This window comes from Panulirus ornatus, chromosome 50 (genome assembly GCF_036320965.1).
Source record: "Panulirus ornatus isolate Po-2019 chromosome 50, ASM3632096v1, whole genome shotgun sequence".
Lineage (NCBI taxonomy): Eukaryota > Metazoa > Arthropoda > Malacostraca > Decapoda > Palinuridae > Panulirus > Panulirus ornatus.
In genome coordinates, this window is record NC_092273.1 from 482,680 (window position 1) to 506,925 (window position 24,246).

Sequence of the window (24,246 nt, forward strand, 5' to 3'; positions counted from 1 at the left end):
AGAAATGCCAGCCCGGGTGGATCTAATTGCCACCAGATCCAGATAATGTTGTAATGGAAGTAGGCTTTGAGTTGAATTTTTCTGTAGAAGTGGCAGCCTGGATGGATCAGTTGCCATCAGGACCAGAAAATATTGTGAAAGAAGTAGACTTTCAATTGGATTTTACTTCAGAAGTGGCATCCCAGGTGGATCAGTTGCCACTAGAACCAGTACATTACTTCTGTTGTATGTTTTCCAGTTTTAGAAATGGGTGGTTGCACCAAATCGTCTCTCCTTAGTTTGGATTTCCTGTTTACCTTTTGGGAAATGTTCTTCTCAACCAGCTGGTTTTTGGGGCATAGTAATACTAAAAACCCCATTTGGATTCTGCTTTAATCATTATCAAAAGAAAAAGGCTTGTATCACCAAGCTTAGAGTTCTTCTCTAACCATTATCATGAGAAAAGGCTGATATCACCTTACGTAGAGTTCTGTTCTAACCATTATTATAAGAGAAAGGCTAATATCACTATGCTTAGAGTTCTATTGTAACCATTATCATAAGAAAAAGGTTAATATCACCATGCTTAGAGTTTTTCTCTAAATGCTATCATAAGAAAAAGGCTAATACTACTAAGCTTGGAATTCTACTCTAACCATTATTAAAAGAAGGTTAATATCACCATACTTAGAGTTCTACTGTAACCATTATCATAAGAAAAGGCAAGTATCACCATACTTATACTTCTTCTCTAACATTTATCATTGGAAAAAAGCTTTTTATATACAAGTTCCTTTTAAGAATTCTTATCCCAGGGTTTTGGTATTACTGTATTGTGAAAGGCCCTCTGAGGGCAAACATCACCAGTTTTGCCTTCTGAGGACACTGTTTCTCCCTCACAAACTAAGTGGAAGCTTTCAAAAGTCCTAGACCTTTTATGATGTAATAGTTTTTTAGCCGTTTATTTCCTCGGTATCCTCTTATAAGATCTCTTTTCCATATAAGCTTGGCCCCTGGATGGATGGTTGGCAAATTACATGCTTTACCCAGACGTAGGAATGTTCTTATCTTTGGTGACAATTTTTCTTCAGTGTGAATACACCCAGTCCCAGATTTTTGGCTAGGAAACACTATTAAATTTAGAAACAACCCTTTAGTCATACAATCTTTGAAGAGTGCATCAAGATAGCATCGTGTCTTATGCTCATTAGTGAAGTTAATTTCACATCTTATTTCCAGTGATGCTCAGACAAACCATTTCAGTGATAGTTTGGGTGAAGCTTAAATGGTTAGGGGTAGGTGGAGGCAAATTTAGAGCATACACCATCCTTGGGCCCAGTGACCCAGAGGTTTCTTGTTCTATCCGAAAGGAAGGAATGGTATTAACAGCCTTTGTGTAATTCAGAGTAAGCTAACATTAGACATACATATACAAAGCCTCTCATCAGGTATACGATGTAAAATGTATGAGGTACATAATTTGGCAATTATTGTACAAGTTAAGCATCACATTAGGTATACAATGTAAAATGTATGAGGTACATAATTTAGCAATTATAGTATAAGTTAAGCATCACATTAGGTATACAATGTAAAATGTATGAAGTACATAATTTGACAATTATAGTCTAAGTTAAGCATCACATTAGGTATACAGTGTAGAATATTTGAGGTACATAATTTGACAATTATAGTCCAAGTTAAATCTTTAAGAGACCTTATGGATTTCACCAGAGATTACTAACCTTGCTATTTATTAGTGCACCCTTGAACCTTGAAACCGTTCTAGACAAGAAATATCTCAATTAGGAATAAGATATTTGTGTTTTTGGCTGAACTTAACCCAACCATGCCAGAGTGTATCATAGGATAGAATTATACAGTAATATGGTGCTGTGTAGTGAAATACAGATGCTGGCACTGAATTTTCTGTGTGAGTTTTCTATGTATTTTCCTTTTCTATTCTTATATTATTTATCAAGAGTTTCCCTAATTTGGAATTTAACCTACATTTAAGCATGTCATATGCCATCAGGTCTGTGACTGTCATTTATGTACATCTGTGTACTTGTATATGCTTATTCAAACCACTCTTTGATTTCATTCATTTTTTAAGCTTCTCTCCTCTTCTAACATGGTTCAGCAGTACTTTACAATCACCTTAACTTTCATGTCACATGATGCCCCATTCATAAAGTGTAATATTAAACAACCATGGTCGTACGTGTATCCTAAGCATATTATTTTTATACCTAATTGCCTGGCCTGTCATGGTGAAGTAGCATCAGGAATAAATGTTCAAAATGTACCCAAATCAGAGCCTGCTATCCTCAGTCATGCCCAGCAGAATACCCCATGGTGTACCTGAACTTCTTCAGTTGCTATGGTTCAGCCCACTGACAGCATGTCACCCTCCCTCCTCTCCTCTTCTCATATGTATCACATTAATCCAATTTATTTTATCAAACCCATTCTGCTTATCCTTCTTAGTGTTCAAACCTTTAAACCTTGAAGCATCCTACTTTTCATGCTCCCATCTCCTCAGGCTTCCTCTTCTCCTTGCATCTTCCTTCTTTAACACATAGATCCTCATTGTCTGTCTAACCCTCACATTTACCTCCTCACCACCCCATTCATGAACAGAGTAAAAACCCACTGTGGCTACATGCATCCTTGATGCAGCCCACCTTCCCTAGGAACCATTCAGTCTTCTCTCTTTCTATTCTCACACATGCCTTGCTGTCTTAGTAGAATCTCCTTTCTGCATTTGATAACTTTCCAGTGAATCCATATATTTGTAACACTTTCTATGAGGCCTCTCTCTCTACCTCATCATACACTTTTTCCAGAGCCTTAAATGCCTCATACAATTTACTCGCATTCTCCCGGTATTTTTCACAGAAATACTTGAAAGCAAACACATGTGTGGATGGTCCACCCATCCTACATACTCTTCCCTTCCTGAAGCCACAGTGCTCCTTCCTTGTCAAATGCTGAATGTATGCCGCCATGCCCCCTCCTATTACCAGTCTCCCATACTACACACCTAAGACCACTCATTAATACCTCCATGTATTTACACACACATTGCTTTCATGGAATCAGTGCTTGAGAAATATGGTTGAGCATCTCCATCATAATACGTATTGTTTTCTTTTATCATTTCAGGTAATAAAACAACCAATTGATCTTGATCGGATTCTCCACAAGTGTAAGAATGGAGCTTACATCACCCTTGATGACATCATGGCTGATTTGACACTCATGTTCCAGAATGCTTGTCGTTACAATGAACCAGACTCCCAGATTTACCGTGATGCCCTCACTTTGCAACGCCATTCATTAGAGGTAGGTACATTGTTTTTATTTATTTATTATTTTTTTGCTGCAGAGTGAAGAAAACTGGTTTGTTTGAGGAATGAAAATGTAGTTTTCTTCAGTACTTAGGTACAGTGAAATTCTTTAGTTCAGAATGGTTAGGACCATACAGTACTGGATTAATGATTTTCCAGAGTGTATGTAGTCAACATTTCCAAGGATTCTCAAGTTTTTAGTGCAGTAGAGTCCAAAAATTGCAAACTGATATAATTAATAATTTCTTTTTGTACTTGATTACTGTTTCCTGCATTAGCAAGGTAGCACCAGGAACAGACAAAGAAATACCACAGTCACTCACATCCATACTTTAGCTGTAATAGGTAATGCACCAAAACTACAGCTCCCTAACCACAACTAAGACCCACAGACCTTCTGTAGTTTATCCTGGACACTTCACATGCCCTGGTTCAGTCCATTGACAGCATGTTGACCCCTGTATATCATATCATTCAGTTCACTCCATCACATGCACACCTTTCACCTTCCTTAATATTCAGGCCTCTGTTGCTCAAAATGTTTTTCACTCCATCCTTTCCTATCCAATTTGGTGTCCCTTCAGACATATCCTCTCTGTCAACCTTTCTTCAGTCATTCTTTCCATAGTTCCAAACCATTTCAGCACACCTCTTTTCATTTCTCTCAACCATACTGTTTTTATTATCACACTTCACTTTTACTCTTTTATTACTTACTTTATCAAACCACTTCACACCACAGGTCCTCAAACATTTCATATCCAGTAGGTCCGCCTTCCTCTGCACAGCCTTATCTGTAGCGCATGCCTCGCAGTCATATATCATTAGGGCTGCTAAATCGTAAATATACCTATTTTTGCCCTTCTAAGTAAGGATCTGTTTACATTCATTCTTCAGCACTCCCAGAACCTTCACCCTCTCCCTGACCCTATGAGTCACTTTTGCTATCATGGTTCTATTCACTGAGGACCACTCCCAGTTATTTAAAACACTTAATTTCCTCCAGTTTTTCTCCATTTAGACTCACACCCCTACTAACTTGTACTTCAACCCTGCTTAACCTTATAACCTTACTTTTATTCACATTTAATCTCAGCGTTTCTCCTTTCATACGCACACAAACTTCCAAATTCAGTCACCAACTTTTGCAGTTTTTCACTCGAATCTGTCACCAGTGCTGTGTCATCACCAAACAAGTGACACTACCCAAGCCCTCTCATCCCTACAGACTGCATATTCACCCTTCTCTTCAAGATTTACATTTACCTCCCTCACCACCCCATCCCTAAACAAATTAATTAAACAACCATGGTGACATTATACGCCCCTGCCACAGACCAACCTTCACATGAAACCAATCACGCTTCTTTTTTCCTAACAGTACACATGCCTTACACTCTAGATTAAAACTTCTCACTGCTTCTAGCATCTTTCCTCCACACCTTATATTGTTAAGACCTTCAACAAGGCATCTCTATCAGCCCCATCATGTGCTTTCTTCAGATCCAAAAATGCCACATACAAGTCCATTTGTTTCCGTAAGCATTTCTCACACACATATTTTAAAGCAAACACCTGATCCACACACCCTCTGCCACTAATGAAACCACACTGCTTCTCATGTACTATGTACATTCTTTCACCCTGTCTATCACTACCCTCCCATGCAACTTATCATGTACAATCAGCAAACTTGTACCTGTATAGCTTGAACGCTCACCCACTATACATGCATTCCACCAATCCTCAGGCACCTCACCATGATCCATACATACAGTGAAAATCCTAACTGACCAGTCAACATCATAGTCACTCTTTCCCCCTTTTTTTATACTCAGGTGCAATACCATGCACAGCACCTGCCTTGCCACACTTCATCTAATGTGAGTCTTTCACCAACTTTTCTCTCTTCTCTCATCGCCAAACCACCCTCCATGACTCTCACTCTTTCCATACCATCCCATTCATCATCTTCCACCTTGTCATCAAACACTTCAGCAGCCCTTCAAAATACTCCATCTCCTCACTGTTACCTTTTCCACTCTTGCTTCCTTCACTCATGTTCCAAGTGAACTTGGAAAACAGGCTTGTAAGAAGTTTCTAGGAAGATTGAATGTAGAATAGCAAAAGGTGAAAGTAAATGAAGCAAATGGAGTGGGTTAGGAATGAGAGGTGTTTAGGGAAGCAGTGCTGGCATGTACAAGAGATGCATGTGGTGTGGGAAAGGTGGGAGGTGGATAGATGTAGTGAGTGGTGATATTAAGTAAAGTTGCTAGTGAAAGAGAAAAGGGAGGTCTTTGGGCTTTTCTTATGGGGAAGGAGGTCAAATGACTGGGGGATGTATGAAAGAAAGTGGCAGGAATTCGGAAGGAAAGTGCAGGAGTTGAAAAATGGCAAATGAGAGTTGGGTTGAGCGAGAGTAAGTAAACTATAGGGAGAATAAAATGTTTTGGGAGGAGGTGAATAATGTGCAAAAAATAAGAGAACAGATTAATAGAACATAGAATAGGTCTAATTCACAGCACACTTATTCTAACATAAGTGTCCATTCTAAAAAGAATATATTGGAAAAGAAATGAATTATTTAATTTCTTCATTATACCAAGTTTATTCAAACTAAGCATTTGCTTAAACAGCTAGGAGTACAATATTGTGTTTAAAGATTATTACATTTCTTGTACAGTATTTTGTTAATTTGCTTTTTCTTTGTTCTTTTTTCATACTTGATTGCCATTTCCTTTGTTAGCAAGGTAGTACCAATAGCTGATGAAGAAAGACCACATCTGCTCACAATCATTCTGTAGCTATCATGTGTAATGCACCAAAACCACAGCTTCCTATCCAAAACCAGACCCTACAAACCTTTCCTTGGTTTACCCTGGATACTTCACATGCCTTAGTTCACTCCATTGACAGCACATCAACTCCTGTATACCACATCATCCAAGTTAACTCTATCCCATGCATGTCTTTCAACCTTCTGCAAATTCAGGCCTTCATCATTCAAAATCCTTTTCACTCCATCCTTCTGTCTCTGATTTGGTTTCCACATTCTCTTTGTTCCCTCCACTTCTGACACATATATCCTCTTTGTCAGTCTTTCGTCACTCATTCTCTCCATATGTCCAGCACATCTTCAGCTTTCTCAACCAAATGCTTTTTATTACCACGCCTCTTTCTTACCCTTTAATTACATACTTGAAACTAGCTCACAGCACATATTGTCCTCAGACGTTTGATTTCCAATGCATCCACCCTCCACACAGTTTTATCTACAGACCATGCCTTGCATCTATATGATACTGTTGGGAGTACTAGACCTTCAAACTTTCAAGCAAACCTATTTTTTCTCCCATATATTTCTTTTTACACATTCTTCAGTGTGACCAGAGCCTTCAACCCTTCATCTACCTTGTGACTCACTTCTGCTTTCATGGTTTCATTTGCTGCCATGTACACTATCAGGTAATGAGAACAGTTCATTTCCTCCATTTTTTCTCCATTCGTACCCCAACATACCTGAACTGTCTTGTCCCTCGAACTAGTGTTGTGCATCATTTACAAACTTTTTTTTCTTTTAGTACTCCAGGGGAGGGATGAGATTATGTCTGACTTTACTCAAAAAGTTTTCAATTTTCAGAGTATTGTAAAGCTTCTGCAGATAGCTCTGTTTTCAGGAGACTTTATACACTTTTCCCATCTGAAAAGTAGGATCAGCATATTTCCTGAAACTGAAATAAACATTAGAATCTCAAGGAATAGAAAGATGAATTGCAAGGACTGCTTTATGATTTTCAGCTCAGATTTGATAACTTGCAGAAGATGAGATCCTGCTTCTCCTTTTCTTTGTATTTGTAATCAACATTTGGTACCTGATATTCAAAGCCCTGCCTATAGAAACTTCGTAGAAATGGAACTTTTGTAATTCCATGAAGGCCAAGTTGTACAGATAATGAATATGTTTTAATGTACAGTTGAGTTCTGGAAGCAAGTGCCAGAAACAAAGTCTTAACTCAAGAAGGCTAGTGTGGGAAGTATCATTGCTTTAAAGAGACTAGTGTGTCACTTTTTGAAATTTTTAGCACATATTGTTGTGAATCACAATACACTGTACTTCATGATGAAGTTTGTAAAATTGAAATGTGGTACCGTCCTTAAAAATCAATTGCTAACAGAACTCCTTTGCATGATCTTGACATTACGTTAACCAGATTTCCAGAGATCAGGCTGAAGCTCTGCAAAACTTTTATGTGTGGCAGTAACTGCTCTTGATAACTTTAATAATCGTATAAGGGAGAAGCTTATAAAAAGATTATACAACGTTTGAAATTAGGCCGTTGATTCAGATGTTGAAGCAATCAGATATATGTATTGTATGATTTTGAAGTTAAACCCCTATCTCTTGGCTTAGCTTTCCTCTCTAACCCTGTGGTTTTAAGTTTTTCAAGTTGTTTTGAAAATTTGCTTAATTTTACAGTTTTAAAGATATTCATATAACAACGAAAAAAAAATCTCTTCTGAGGTGTATTTCATTTACTAATTCTACTCTGTTAATTTGTAGTTTTTCAAGTTTTTTGAAAATTTACTTGACCTTACACTTTCAAAGATATTTATATAACAGTGAAAAAAATCACTTGAGAGGTGTATTTCATCTACTAATTTCATTCTGATACTGTGTGGAATTTCTGTAGATGTTTCAGCACAACCCACTAAAAAGTGCAGAGTTAAAATGTGAGTGTCTTGTGCACTTGATATTGTTTGTTTTACCTAAACTGAAATCTTTTTGCTTATTGTCATTCTTTATTGTATTTGATGAATCTATTCTTTGTATACTCACTTTGATTCATTGATGAAATTTTTGTAACAGCATAATTTTGAAATTTTCTGAAATTACCACCTGCACCATTCAGATGCATTGTTGTTAAGTGCTGGCAATAGTGTTTCCACTTTTGCTAGAAACACCTTTTCCTGCCACATCTTATTCAGTTTTCAATGTTGGTAGAGTCACTGTCCATAAAATCACTCTTCACACTATTCGAAGACAGATCATCATTGTCATGCAGTTCATCTGGATCATCATCTACTGGATCCTGTAAATCAAGCTTAATGCTGCTCACTCTCCTCCTGAGAAAACTAATGAAAATGTGCTGTCACTGTCATGGCTGGAGGATAACTGACTGTGGGGAGAAACTATCGTATACTGCCATCTCGGCAGTCATCCAGGCTCTCCATGTGGTCTTGAAATAAACACTGAACTCAGTATGTAAATATCCCTCTAGAAGAGTTAAGAGAATACATCAAGATAATAGATATTTTGCTACTCTTTGCATGTACAGTTTTCATTACATACACGTTTCTTAGAATAAATTCATATATTATGGCGAAAAGATATATGTGTAAGTGTTGTGAGCATCTAGTGGCTGCCGAACTTCTGAGGACCATCGTATGAGGTTGTGAGATGCAGTAATTGGCAACCCATGTCTTATGTTGTGTTTGAAAGTTTTTTGATGCTTCTGTAATGGAAGTAGTGTTTGTGTGAAAGTAATTGGTGGTACATGTAAAATGGTTTGAGATGAATGTAAGTGTACATTAGGGTTGTGCATTGTCACCTTGGTTATTTAATGGTTTTGTAGATTGGGCATTACCTCAGAGGAGTGCAGGGTAAGGAGATTGTGATGTAATATTTTGCTTAATTGTGGAGGAACGGAATTGATGTTGCTGTAGATTATGCTGTATTGTTGTGTAAATTGAAAGTTGTCAATAGAATGATGGGTCTTTTGTTGACGTGAGTAATAGGAGGATGCTAAAAGTCAATGTAACATAAAAGTTGAGAAGAGTTTTTAAAATCTAGGATTTGGAGATTGCATTGCTGTATCAGTTTGCATGTTGAAAGACTAGAGGTTGTGGTTGAAGTTAAGTACCTAGAAGTAAAGTTCAGTAACACTGGTTTTGTTGGAAAGCTAAAGATAAAAATAATCATACTTGGGAGAAAGATTTAAGGTATACTTGTTGGAAAGCTAAAGATAAAAATAATTGTACTTGGGAGAAAGATTTAAGGTATACTTGTTGGAAAGCTAAAGATGAAAATAATCATACTTGGGAGAAAGATTTAAGGTGTACTTGTTGGAAAGCTAATATAAGAATAATCATACTTGGGAGAAAGATTTAAGGTGTACTGAAAGCTCTGGTGACTGGGAAAAACTTATTTGTAGAATGTGCAGTGGGAGTGGATAACTTCCATTATATAGCTAGAATTTAGAATGCATATAGAATAGAGGATAAAGATAAAGTATGTGAAGAAACTGTTAGAAAGGTGCATTAATGAAGTTTATTTAGGATTATGTGGTCATGTTGATGACATGTTGGTCATAGAGATATATAATAGTACAGTGGAAGGCACAAGGAGGAGAGGCAGCCCATGGAAGAGATGAATAAAAGCAGAGAAAGAATTGATTAGGGATCTTTCAGATTGTGTTAAAGGAATGGTCAGGGACTAGAAGCATAGGAATTAATTTTTTTTATTAGAGGTATGACTTGGGATGTTGGTCTTACTTGACATACTTGATATTCAGAGTGAAAAGGTAAGAAGTCTTGTGTGAGCAAGGTAGTCTTTGTTTCACTCTAGATTTGTTGGATTAGGAATAGGATGTGTGTGTATGTGTGTGGTTTTTAGAGGCTGTATATACCTAATCTGTCCAAGTGTCCAAAGTTGGGAATTGAGTTAATGATAGATAGATAGATAGATAGAGTCTTTGTATTTCTGTGTCTTTTAAATGATAGAATTATGTTTGATGTATTTATGTATTAGCTTCAATATATTCATGTAAAATTTCATTTATTGCCCTTTCTTGTCTTTCAAAGAAACGGTTGGAGTTGAGTGATTCCGAAGAAAGTGTCCCAAATGTCAGTACACTAGTTCAGGAGCTACTAATGTCCTTGTTCATTAGTGTGTTCAACCATGAAGAGGAGGATGGTCGTTATACAGCTGAATCCTTCTTTGAACTTCCTGACTATGAGGAGGTAAATAGACATGGTACATGTTGTTAGTATTACTGGTTATGCTAGTTTCCTAAGTGCATCTGTGGGGAGTGGGCCAAGTGTTGAGTCATTATTTGTATGCTGAATGTTTTGAAGTTACAGAAGGGTGGCTCAGACTGTATATAAACTTCCATCCAGCCAAAGTCTCTCCTTTCTAGCACTGCCCTCCTCATTTTGTCATTTTAACTTGATTTTTATTCCTTCATATTTTTCCTCGCCTTGTGCTTGCCACACCCTTGTGCTGTGCCACACAGGCATGAGATACTCCTAGAGGATTATTGAGTTTAGGATTCCTACCTAACCTCTAAATTGGCATGGAAGCTGATGTCTATCAAATCCCCAAGATTCCATCTAGTTCACGCACTCGTCAACTTCTTTGGTTGACCAGCTTCATATTACACCACTTCCCTTTTTTACAGTGTTCCATAATTGTTTCCTTATACTGGTGTTTCTATGATTCCTCTCTCTCTCTCTCTCTCTCTCTCTGTCTGTCTGTCTCTCTCTCTGTCTCTCTCTCTCTCTCTCTCTCTCTCTCTCTCTCTCTCTCTCTCTCTCTCTCTCTCGAAATACTTAGAAAAACAGATGGATTTGTATGTGGCATTTATGGGTCTGGAGAAGGTGGAGAAGGCATAGGATAGGGTTGATGAGAGATGCTTTGTGGAAGGTCGTAGGAGTATACGGTATGGGAGATAAGCTGCTAGAAACAGTGAAAAGTTTATATCAAGGATGTAAGGCATGTGTGAGTAGGAAGAGAGGATAGTGATTGGTTCCCAGTGAATGTCAGACTGTGGCAGGCATGTGTGATATCCCCATGGTTGTTTAATTTGTTTATGGATGGGGTGGTTAGGGAGGTAAATGCAAGAGTTTTGCAGAGAGGGGCAAGTTTTCAGTCTGTTGGATATGAGAGAGCCTTTGAAGTGAGTCTATTGCTGTTCGCTGATGGTACATCCCTGGTGGCTGATTCAAGGGAAAAACTGCTGAAGTTGGTGACTGAGTTTGGAAAAGTGTATGAAAGGAGAAAGTTGAGAGTAAATGTGAATAAGAACAAGGTTATTAGCTTCGACAGGGTTGAGGGACAAGTTAGTTGGAATGTTAGTTAGAATGAAGAAAAATTGGAGGAAGTGAAGTGTTTTAGATATCTGGGAGTAGACTTAGTAGTGAATAGAATCATGGAGGGGGAAATGGGTCACAAGGTGGGGGAGGGGGCGAAGGTTCTGGGAGCGATGAAGAATGTGTGGAAAGACAGTGTCATCTCGGAGAGCAAAAATGGGTATGTTTGAAGGAATAGTGATTGCAACAATATTATATGGTTATAATGCATGGGCTATTGATAGGGTTGTATAAGGGAAGGTGGATGTGTTGGAAGTGAAATGTTTGAGGACAATATGTGGTATGATGTGGTTTGATGGAGTAAGTAATTAAAGGGTAAGAGAGATGTGTGGTTATAAAAAGAATGGTTGACAGAGCAGAAGAGATTGTGTTGAAATGGTTTGGACATGAGGAGAGAATGAGTGAGGAAATATTGATAAATAGGATATATGTGTCTGAGGTGGAGGGAACAAGGAGAAGTGGGAGACCAAATTGGAGGTGGAAGAATGGAGTGAGAATGATTTTGAACAATCAAAGCCTGAACATACAAGAGGTTGACAGGCATGCAAGAAATAGAGTGAATATGTATGCTGTTGTATACTGGGATCAACATGCTGTCAATGGACTGAACCAGGGCATGTGAAATGTCTGGGGTAAACAATGGAAAGGTCTGTCTGGCCTAGATGTGGATAGGAAGCTCTGGTTTCAGTGCATTACTCATGACAGGTAGAAACTGAGTATGAACAAATGTGGCCTTTTTTGTCTGTTTTCCTGGTGCTACCTCACTGAAGCAGGGGGTAGCAATACTGTTTCTTGTGGGGCGGGGTAGCGCCAGGAATGGGTGAAGGCAAGCTAGTATGAATAAGTAAATGTGAATGTATGTAATGTCTGTGTATTTGTATGTTGATATGTATATGTATTTATATGTGTGTGTGTGGATGTTTATGTATGTATATGTATATATTTTTTTTATTTTTTTTTTTTTATACTTTGTCGCTGTCTCCCGCGTTTGCGAGGTAGCGCAAGGAAACAGACAAAAGAAATGGCCCAACCCCCCCCCATACACATGTACATACACACGTCCACACACGCAAACATACATACCTACACAGCTTTCCATGGTTTACCCCAGACGCTTCACATGCCTTGATTCAATCCACTGACAGCACGTCAACCCCTGTATACCACATCGCTCCAATTCACTCTATTCCTTGCCCTCCTTTCACCCTCCTGCATGTTCAGGCCCCGATCACACAAAATCTTTTTCACTCCATCTTTCCACCTCCAATTTGGTCTCCCTCTTCTCCTCGTTCCCTCCACCTCCGACACATATATCCTCTTGGTCAATCTTTCCTCACTCATTCTCTCCATGTGCCCAAACCATTTCAAAACACCCTCTTCTGCTCTCTCAACCACGCTCTTTTTATTTCCACACATCTCTCTTACCCTTACGTTACTTACTCGATCAAACCACCTCACACCACACATTTTCCTCAAACATCTCATTTCCAGCACGTCCATCCTCCTGCGCACAACTCTATCCATAGCCCACGCCTCGCAACCATACAACATTGTTGGAACCACTATTCCTTCAAACATACCCATTTTTGCTTTCCGAGATAATGTTCTCGACTTCCACACATTTTTCAAGGCTCCCAAAATTTTCGCCCCCTCCCCCACCCTATGATCCACTTCCGCTTCCATGGTTCCATCCGCTGACAGATCCACTCCCAGATATCTAAAACACTTCACTTCCTCCAGTTTTTCTCCATTCAAACTCACCTCCCAATTGACTTGACCCTCAACCCTACTGTACCTAATAACCTTGCTCTTATTCACATTTACTCTTAACTTTCTTCTTCCACACACTTTACCAAACTCAGTCACCAGCTTCTGCAGTTTCTCACATGAATCAGCCACCAGCGCTGTATCATCAGCGAACAACAACTGACTCACTTCCCAAGCTCTCTCATCCCCAACAGACTTCATACTTGCCCCTCTTTCCAGGACTCTTGCATTTACCTCCCTTACAACCCCATCCATAAACAAATTAAACAACCATGGAGACATCACACACCCCTGCCGCAAACCTACATTCACTGAGAACCAATCACTTTCCTCTCTTCCTACACGTACACATGCCTTACATCCTCGATAAAAACTTTTCACTGCTTCTAACAACTTGCCTCCCACACCATATATTCTTAATACCTTCCACAGAGCATCTCTATCAACTCTATCATATGCCTTCTCCAGATCCATAAATGCTACATACAAATCCCTTTGCTTTTCTAAGTATTTCTCACATACATTCTTCAAAGCAAACACCTGATCCACACATCCTCTACCACTTCTGAAACCGCACTGCTCTTCCCCAATCTGATGCTCTGTACATGCCTTCACCCTCTCAATCAACACCCTCCCATATAATTTACCAGGAATACTCAACAAACTTATACCTCTGTAATTTGAGCACTCACTCTTATCCCCTTTGCCTTTGTACAATGGCACTATGCACGCATTCCGCCAATCCTCAGGCACCTCACCATGAGTCATACATACATTAAATAACCTTACCAACCAGTCAACAATACAGTCACCCCCTTTTTTAATAAATTCCACTGCAATACCATCCCGACCTGCTGCCTTGCCGGCTTTCATCTTCCGCAAAGCTTTTACTACCTCTTCTCTGTTTACCAAATCATTTTCCCTAACCCTCTCACTTTGCACACCACCTCGACCCAAACACCCTATATCTGCCACTCTGTCATCAGACACATTCAACAAACCTTCAAAATACTCATTCCATCTCCTTCTCACATCACCACTACTTGTTATCACCTCCCCATTTACGCCCTTCACTGAAGTTCCCATTTGCTCCCTTGTCTTACGCACCCTATTTACCTCCTTCCAGAACATCTTTTTATTCTCCCTAAAATTTACTGATAGTCTCTCACCCCAACTCTCATTTGCCCTTTTTTTCACCTCTTGCACCTTTCTCTTGACCTCCTGTCTCTTTCTTTTATACTTCTCCCACTCAATTGCATTTTTTCCCAGCAAAAATCGTCCAAATGCCTCTCTCTTCTCTTTCACTAATACTCTTACTTCTTCATCCCACCACTCACTACCCTTTCTAAACAGCCCACCTCCCACTCTTCTCATGCCACAAGCATCTTTTGCGCAATCCATCACTGATTCCCTAAATACATCCCATTCCTCCCCCACTCCCCTTACTTCCATTGTTCTCACCTTTTTCCATTCTGTACACAGTCTCTCCTGGTACTTCCCCACACAGGTCTCCTTCCCAAGTTCACTTACTCTCACCACCTTCTTCACCCCAACATTCACTCCTCTTTTCTGAAAACCCATACTAATCTTCACCTTAGCCTCCACAAGATAATGATATATATATGTATATATATATATATATTTTTTTTTTTCCGCTGTCTCCCGCATTTGCGAGGTAGCGCAAGGAAACAGACGAAAGAAATGGCCCAACCCACCCCCATACACATGTATATACATACGTCCACAAGTGCAAATATACATACCTACACAGCTTTCCATGGTTTACCCCAGACGCTTCACATGCCTTGATTCAATCCACTGACAGCACGTCAACCCCGGTATACCACATCGCTCCAATTCACTCTATTCCTTGTCCTCCTTTCACCCTCCTGCATGTTCAGGTCCCGATCACACAAAATCTTTTTCACTCCATCTTTCCACCTCCAATTTGGTCTCCCTCTTCTCCTCGTTCCCTCCACCTCCGACACATATATCCTCTTGGTCAATCTTTCCTCACTCATTCTCTCCACGTTCCCAAACCATTTCAAAACACCCTCTTCTGCTCTCTCAACCACGCTCTTTTTATTTCCACACATCTCTCTTACCCTTACGTTCCTTATTCGATCAAACCACCTCACACCACACATTGTCCTCAAACATCTCATTTCCAGCACATCCATCCTCCTGCGCACAACTCTATCCATAGCCCACGCCTCGCAACCATACAACATTGTTAGAACCACTATTCCTTCAAACATACCCATTTTTGCTTTCCGAGATAATGTTCTCGACTTCCACACATTCTTCAAGGCCCCCAGAATTTTCGCCCCCTCCCCCACCCTGTGATCCACTTCCGCTTCCATGGTTCCATCCGCTGCCAGATCCACTCCCAGATATCTAAAACACTTCACTTCCTCCAGTTTTTCTCCATTCAAACTCACCTCCCAATTGACTTGACCCTCAACCCTACTGTACCTAATGACCTTGCTCTTATTCACATTTACTCTTAACTTTCTTCTTCCACACACTTTACCAAACTCAGTCACCAGCTTCTGCAGTTTCTCACATGAATCAGCCACCAGCACTGTATCATCAGCGAACAACAACTGACTCACTTCCCAAGCTCTCTCATCCCCAACAGACTTCATACTTGCCCCTCTCTCCAAAACTCTTGCATTTACCTCCCTAACAACCCCATCCATAAACAAATTAAACAACCATGGAGACATCACACACCCCTGCTGCAAACCTACATTCACTGAGAACCAATCACTTTCCTCTCTTCCTACACGTACACATGCCTTACATCCTTGATAAAAACTTTTCACTGCTTCTAACAACTTTCCTCCCACACCATATATTCTTAATACCTTCCACAGAGCATCTCTATCAACTCTATCATCTGCTTTCTCCAGATCCATAAATGCTACATACAAATCCATTTGCTTTTCTAAGTATTTCTCACATACATTCTTCAAAGCAAACACCTGATCCACACATCCTCTACCACTTCTGAAACCACACTGCTCTTCCCCAATCTGATGCTCTGTACATGCCTTCACCCTCTCAATCAATACCCTCCCATATGATTTACCAGGAATACTCAACAAACTTATATATATATATATATATATATATATATATATATATATATATATATATATATATTTTTTTTTTTTTTTTTTTTTTTTTTTTATACTTTGTCGCTGTCTCCCGCGTTTGCGAGGTAGCGCAAGGAAACAGACGAAAGAAATGGCCCAACCCCCCCCCCCATACACATGTACATACACACGTCCACACACGCAAATATACATACCTACACAGCTTTCCATGGTTTACCCCAGACGCTTCACATGCCTTGCTTCAATCCACTGACAGCACGTCAACCCCTGTATACCACATCGACTCCAATTCACTCTATTTCCTTGCCCTCCTTTCACCCTCCTGCATGTTCAGGCCCCGATCACACAAAATCTTCTTCACTCCATCTTTCCACCTCCAATTTGGTCTCCCTCTTCTCCTCGTTCCCTCCACCTCCGACACATATATCCTCTTGGTCAATCTCTCCTCACTCATTCTCTCCATGTGCCCAAACCATTTCAAAACACCCTCTTCTGCTCTCTCAACCACGCTCTTTTTATTTCCACACATCTCTCTTACCCTTACGTTACTTACTCGATCAAACCACCTCACACCACACATTGTCCTCAAACATCTCATTTCCAGCACATCCATCCTCCTGCGCACATCTCTATCCATAGCCCACGCCTCGCAACCATACAACATTGTTGGAACCACTATTCCCTCAAACATACCCATTTTTGCTTTCCGAGATAGTGTTCTCGACTTCCACACATTTTTCAAGGCTCCCAAAATTTTCGCCCCCTCCCCCACCCTATGATCCACTTCCGCTTCCATGGTTCCATCCGCTGACAGATCCACTCCCAGATATCTAAAACACTTCACTTCCTCCAGTTTTTCTCCATTCAAACTCACCTCCCAATTGACTTGACCCTCACCCCTACTGTACCTAATAACCTTGCTCTTATTCACATTTACTCTCAACTTTCTTCTTCCACACACTTTACCAAACTCAGTCACCAGCTTCTGCAGTTTCTCACATGAATCAGCCACCAGCGCTGTATCATCAGCGAACAACAACTGACTCACTTCCCAAGCTCTCTCATCCCCAACAGACTTCATACTTGCCCCTCTTTCCAGGACTCTTGCATTTACCTCCCTTACAACCCCATCCATAAACAAATTAAACAACCATGGAGACATCACACACCCCTGCCGCAAACCTACATTCACTGAGAACCAATCACTTTCCTCTCTTCCTACACGTACACATGCCTTACATCCTCGATAAAAACTTTTCACTGCTTCTAACAACTTGCCTCCCACACCATATATTCTTAATACCTTCCACAGAGCATCTCTATCAACTCTATCATATGCCTTCTCCAGATCCATAAATGCTACATACAAATCCATTTGCTTTTCTAAGTATTTCTCACATACATTCTTCAAAGCAAACACCTGATCCACACATCCTCTACCACTTCTGAAACCGCACTGCTCTTCCCCAATCTGATGCTCTGTACATGCCTTCACCCTCTCAATCAATACCCTCCCATATAATTTACCAGGAATACTCAACAAACTTATACCTCTGTAATTTGAGCACTCACTCTTATCCCCTTTGCCTTTGTACAATGGCACTATGCACGCATTCCGCCAATCCTCAGGCACCTCACCATGAGTCATACATACATTAAATAACCTTACCAACCAGTCAACAATACAGTCACCCCCTTTCTTAATAAATTCCACTGCAATACCATCCAAACCTGCTGCCTTGCCGGCTTTCATCTTCCGCAAAGCTTTTACTACCTCTTCTCTGTTTACCAAATCATTTTCCCTAACCCTCTCACTTTGCACACCACCTTGACCAAAACACCCTATATCTGCCACTCTATCATCAGACACATTCAACAAACCTTCAAAATACTCATTCCATCTCCTTCTCACATCACCGCTACTTGTTATCACCTCCCCATTTACGCCCTTCACTGAAGTTCCCATTTGCTCCCTTGTCTTACGCACCCTATTTACCTCCTTCCAGAACATCTTTTTATTTTCCCTAAAATTTACTGATAGTCTCTCACCCCAACTCTCATTTGCCCTTTTTTTCACCTCTTGCACCTTTCTCTTGACCTCCTGTCTCTTTCTTTTATACTTCTCCCACTCAATTGCATTTTTTCCCTGCAAAAATCGTCCAAATGCCTCTCTCTTCTCTTTCACTAATACTCTTACTTCTTCATCCCACCACTCACTACCCTTTCTAAACAGCCCACCTCCCACTCTTCTCATGCCACAAGCATCTTTTGCGCAATCCATCACTGATTCCCTAAATACATCCCATTCCTCCCCCACTCCCCTTACTTCCATTGTTCTCACCTTTTTCCATTCTGTACACAGTCTCTCCTGGTACTTCCCCACACAGGTCTCCTTCCCAAGCTCACTTACTCTCACCACCTTCTTCACCCCAACATTCACTCCTCTTTTCTGAAAACCCATACTAATCTTCACCTTAGCCTCCACAAGATAATGATCAGACATCCCTCCAGTTGCACCTCTCAGCACATTAACATCCAAAAGTCTCTCTTTCGCACGCCTGTCAATTAACACGTAATCCAATAACGCTCTCTGGCCATCTCTCCTACTTACATAAGTATACTTATGTATATCTCGCTTTTTAAACCAGGTATTCCCAATCATCAGTCCTTTTTCAGCACATAAATCTACAAGCTCTTCACCATTTCCATTTACAACACTGAACACCCCATGCATACCAATTATTCCCTCAACTGCCACATTACTCACCTTTGCATTCAAATCACCCATCACTATAACCCGGTCTCGTGCATCAAAACCGCTAACACACTCATTTAGCTGCTCCCAAAACACTTGCCTCTCATGATCTTTCTTCTCATGCCCAGGTGCATATGCACCAATAATCACCCACCTCTCTCCATCAACTTTCAATTTTACCCATATTAATCGAGAATTTACTTTCTTACATTCTATCACATACTCCCACAACTCCTGTTTCAGGAGTATTGCTACTCCTTCCCTTGCTCTTGTCCTCTCACTAACCCCTGACTTCACTCCCCAGACATTTCCAAACCACTCTTCCCCTTTACCCTTGAGCTTCGTTTCACTCAGAGCCAAAACATCCAGGTTCCTTTCCTCAAACATACTACCTATCTCTCCTTTTTTCACATCTTGGTTACATCCACACACATTTAGGCACCCCACTCTGAGCCTTCGAGGAGGATGATCACTCCCCGCGTGACTCCTTCTTCTGTTTCCCATTTTAGAAAGTTAATACAAGGAGGGGAGGATTTCCGGCCCCCCGCTCCCGTCCCCTCTAGTCGCTTTCTACGACACGCGAGGAATACGCGGGAAGTATTCTTTCACCCCTATCCCCAGGGATAATATACATATATATATACACACACACACACACACGCACACACACACACACACACACACACACATATATATACATATGAAAAATGTAAGAAACAATTTAGAAAACAAACTTTTAGCTTGAAATGAATGAAAAAAAATGAATGTCACATAATGGTTCAACCTCTGGCTATGGAAAGGAAATGTACAATTTATTCACACAAACGTCAATAGCAGTTCTCATCAATTTCACCACTGTGTCAATAAGCTTCAATGTCTAAGCTACATTTTTCTCCAACTTCACTATATATATATATATATTTTTTTTTTTTTTTTTTTTTTATACTTTGTCGCTGTCTCCCGCGTTTGCGAGGTAGCGCAAGGAAACAGACGAAAGAAATGGCCCAACCCCCCCCCCATACACATGTACATACACACGTCCACACACGCAAATATACATACCTACACAGCTTTCTAATGGTTTACCCCAGACGCTTCACATGCCTTGATTCACTCCACTGACAGCACGTCAACCCCTGTATACCACATCGCTCCAATTCACTCTATTCCTTGCCCTCCTTACACCCTCCTGCATGTTCAGGCCCCGATCACACAAAATCTCCTTCACTCCATCCTTCCACCTCCAATTTGGTCTCCCTCTTCTCCTCGTTCCCTCCACCTCCGACACATATATCCTCTTGGTCAATCTTTCCTCACTCATTCTCTCCATGTGCCCAAACCATTTCAAAACACCCTCTTCTGCTCTCTCAACCACGCTCTTTTTATTTCCACACATCTCTCTTACCCTTACGTTACTTACTCGATCAAACCACCTCACACCACACATTGTCCTCAAACATCTCATTTCCAGCACATCCATCCTCCTGCGCACAACTCTATCCATAGCCCACGCCTCGCAACCATACAACATTGTTGGAACCACTATTCCTTCAAACATACCCATTTTTGCTTTCCGAGATAATGTTCTCGACTTCCACACATTTTTCAAGGCTCCCAAAATTTTCGCCCCCTCCCCCACCCTATGATCCACTTCCGCTTCCATGGTTCCATCCGCTGACAGATCCACTCCCAGATATCTAAAACACTTCACTTCCTCCAGTTTTTCTCCATTCAAACTCACCTCCCAATTGACTTGACCCTCAACCCTACTGTACCTAATAACCTTGCTCTTATTCACATTTACTCTTAACTTTCTTCTTCCACACACTTTACCAAACTCAGTCACCAGCTTCTGCAGTTTCTCACATGAATCAGCCACCAGCGCTGTATCATCAGCGAACAACAACTGACTCACTTCCCAAGCTCTCTCATCCCCAACAGACTTCATACTTGCCCCTCTTTCCAGGACTCTTGCATTTACCTCCCTAACAACCCCATCCATAAACAAATTAAACAACCATGGAGACATCACACACCCCTGCCGCAAACCTACATTCACTGAGAACCAATCACTTTCCTCTCTTCCTACACGTACACATGCCTTACATCCTCGATAAAAACTTTTCACTGCTTCTAACAACTTTCCTCCCACACCATATATTCTTAATACCTTCCACAGAGCATCTCTATCAACTCTATCATATGCCTTCTCCAGATCCATAAATGCTACATACAAATCCATTTGCTTTTCTAAGTATTTCTCACATACATTCTTCAAAGCAAACACCTGATCCACACATCCTCTACCACTTCTGAAACCACACTGCTCTTCCCCAATCTGATGCTCTATACATGCCTTCACCCTCTCAATCAATACCCTCCCATATAATTTACCAGGAATACTCAACAAACTTATACCTCTGTAATTTGAGCACTCACTCTTATCCCCTTTGCCTTTGTACAATGGCACTATGCACGCATTCCGCCAATCCTCAGGCACCTCACCATGAGTCATACATACATTAAATAACCTTACCAACCAGTCAACAATACAGTCACCCCCTTTTTTAATAAATTCCACTGCAATACCATCCAAACCTGCTGCCTTGCCGGCTTTCATCTTCCGCAAAGCTTTCACTACCTCTTCTCTGTTTACCAAATCATTTTCCCTAACCCTCTCACTTTGCACACCACCTCGACCAAAACACCCCATATCTGCCACTCTGTCATCAGACACATTCAACAAACCTTCAAAATACTCACTCCATCTCCTTCTCACATCACCACTACTTGTTATCACCTCCCCATTTACGCCCTTCACTGAAGTTCCCATCTGCTCCCTTATCTTACGCACCCCATTTACCTCCTTCCAGAACATCTTTTTATTCTCCCTAAAATTTACTGATAGTCTCTCACCCCAACTCTCATTTGCCCTTTCTTTCACCTCTTGCACCTTTCTCTTGACCTCCTGTCTCTTTCTTTTATACTTCTCCCACTCAATTGCACTTTTTCCCTGCAAAAATCGTCCAAATGCCTCTCTCTTCTCTTTCACTAATACTCTTACTTCTTCATCCCACCACTCACTACCCTTTCTAAACAGCCCACCTCCCACTCTTCTCATGCCACAAGCATCTTTTGCGCAATCCATCACTGATTCCCTAAATACATCCCATTCCTCCCCCACTCCCCTTACTTCCATTGTTCTCACCTTTTTCCATTCTGTACACAGTCTCTCCTGGTACTTCCCCACACAGGTCTCCTTCCCAAGCTCACTTACTCTCACCACCTTCTTCACCCCAACATTCACTCCTCTTTTCTGAAAACCCATACTAATCTTCACCTTAGCCTCCACAAGATAATGATCAGACATCCCTCCAGTTGCACCTCTCAGCACATTAACATCCAAAAGTCTCTCTTTCGCACGCCTGTCAATTAACACGTAATCCAATAACGCTCTCTGGCCATCTCTCCTACTTACATAAGTATACTTATGTATATCTCGCTTTTTAAACCAGGTATTCCCAATCATCAGTCCTTTTTCAGCACATAAATCTACAAGCTCTTCACCATTTCCATTTACAACACTGAACACCCCATGCATACCAATTATTCCCTCAACTGCTACATTACTCACCTTTGCATTCAAATCACCCATCACTATAACCCAGTCTCGTGCATCAAAACCGCTAACACACTCATTCAGCTGCTCCCAAAACACTTGCCTCTCATGATCTTTCTTCTCATGCCCAGGTGCATATGCACCAATAATCACCCACCTCTCTTCATCAACTTTCAATTTTACCCATATTAATCGAGAATTTACTTTCTTACATTCTATCACATACTCCCACAACTCCTGTTTCAGGAGTATTGCTACTCCTTCCCTTGCTCTTGTCCTCTCACTAACCCCTGACTTCACTCCCCAGACATTTCCAAACCACTCTTCCCCTTTACCCTTGAGCTTCGTTTCACTCAGAGCCAAAACATCCAGGTTCCTTTCCTCAAACATACTACCTATCTCTCCTTTTTTCACATCTTGGTTACATCCACACACATTTAGGCACCCCACTTTGAGCCTTCGAGGAGGATGATCACTCCCCGCGTGACTCCTTCTTCTGTTTCCCATTTTAGAAAGTTAATACAAGGAGGGGAGGATTTCCGGCCCCCCGCTCCCGTCCCCTCTAGTCGCTTTCTACGACACGCGAGGAATACGTGGGAAGTATTCTTTCACCCCTATCCCCAGGGATAATATACATATATATATACATATACACACACACACACATACACACACATACGCACATACGCACACACACACACACATACATATATATACATATGAAAAATGTAAGAAACAATTTAGAAAACAAACTTTTAGCTTGAAATGAATGAAAAAAATGATATGTCACATAATGGTTCAACCTCTGGCTATGGAAAAGGAAATGTACAATTTATTCACACAAACGTCAATAGCAGTTCTCATCAATTTCACCACTGTATCAATAAGCTTCAATGTCTAAGCTACATTTTTCTCCAACTTCACTATTTTCTTGTCAAAAACACCATGCATGAAAACTATCACTCCAGTAACACAACTATAAACATTTACTTCCCCTTTAAAAGTTCTGGGGAAGTCTGTCTCGATACACTGCGGCGAGGCGAGGCGACGCTGACACAATCACTGTCACAATATCACTTCTGCCTCCTCAAGTCAATCTCTCAGCCACAGTGCAGGCCTTCATCGTCGAAATCGGTCTTAACTTCATATATATATATATATATATATATATATATATATATATATATATATATATATATATATATATATTGAAGTTGAATGGAGAAAGACTGGAGGAAGTGAAGTGTTTTAGATATCTGGGAGTGGTTCTGGCAGCGGATGGAACCATGGAAGTGGAAGTGGATCATAGGGTGGGGGAGGGGGCGAAAATTCTGGGGGCCTTGAAGAATGTTTGGAAGTCGAGAACATTATCTCGGAAAGCAAAAATGGGTATGTTTGAAGGAATAGTGGTTCCAACAATGTTGTATGGTTGCGAGGCGTGGGCTATGGATAGAGTTGTGCGCAGGAGGATGGATGTGCTGGAAATGAGATGTTTGAGGACAA

At 40.7% G+C, this 24,246-nt stretch overlaps 1 protein-coding gene across 6 annotated transcripts in view; it reads left to right on the forward strand.

Moving 5' to 3' along the window:
• Positions 1-24,246, forward strand: part of polybromo (protein) — a 471,093-nt gene that overhangs the window by 157,334 nt on the left and 289,513 nt on the right. For all 6 annotated transcript variants that reach the window (XM_071691025.1, XM_071691026.1, XM_071691024.1 and 3 more), the window contains exons 14-15: positions 3,148-3,327; positions 10,194-10,352. In XM_071691025.1, the coding sequence (XP_071547126.1) occupies positions 3,148-3,327; positions 10,194-10,352 (339 nt within the window). The remainder of the gene's footprint in view (positions 1-3,147; positions 3,328-10,193; positions 10,353-24,246) is intronic.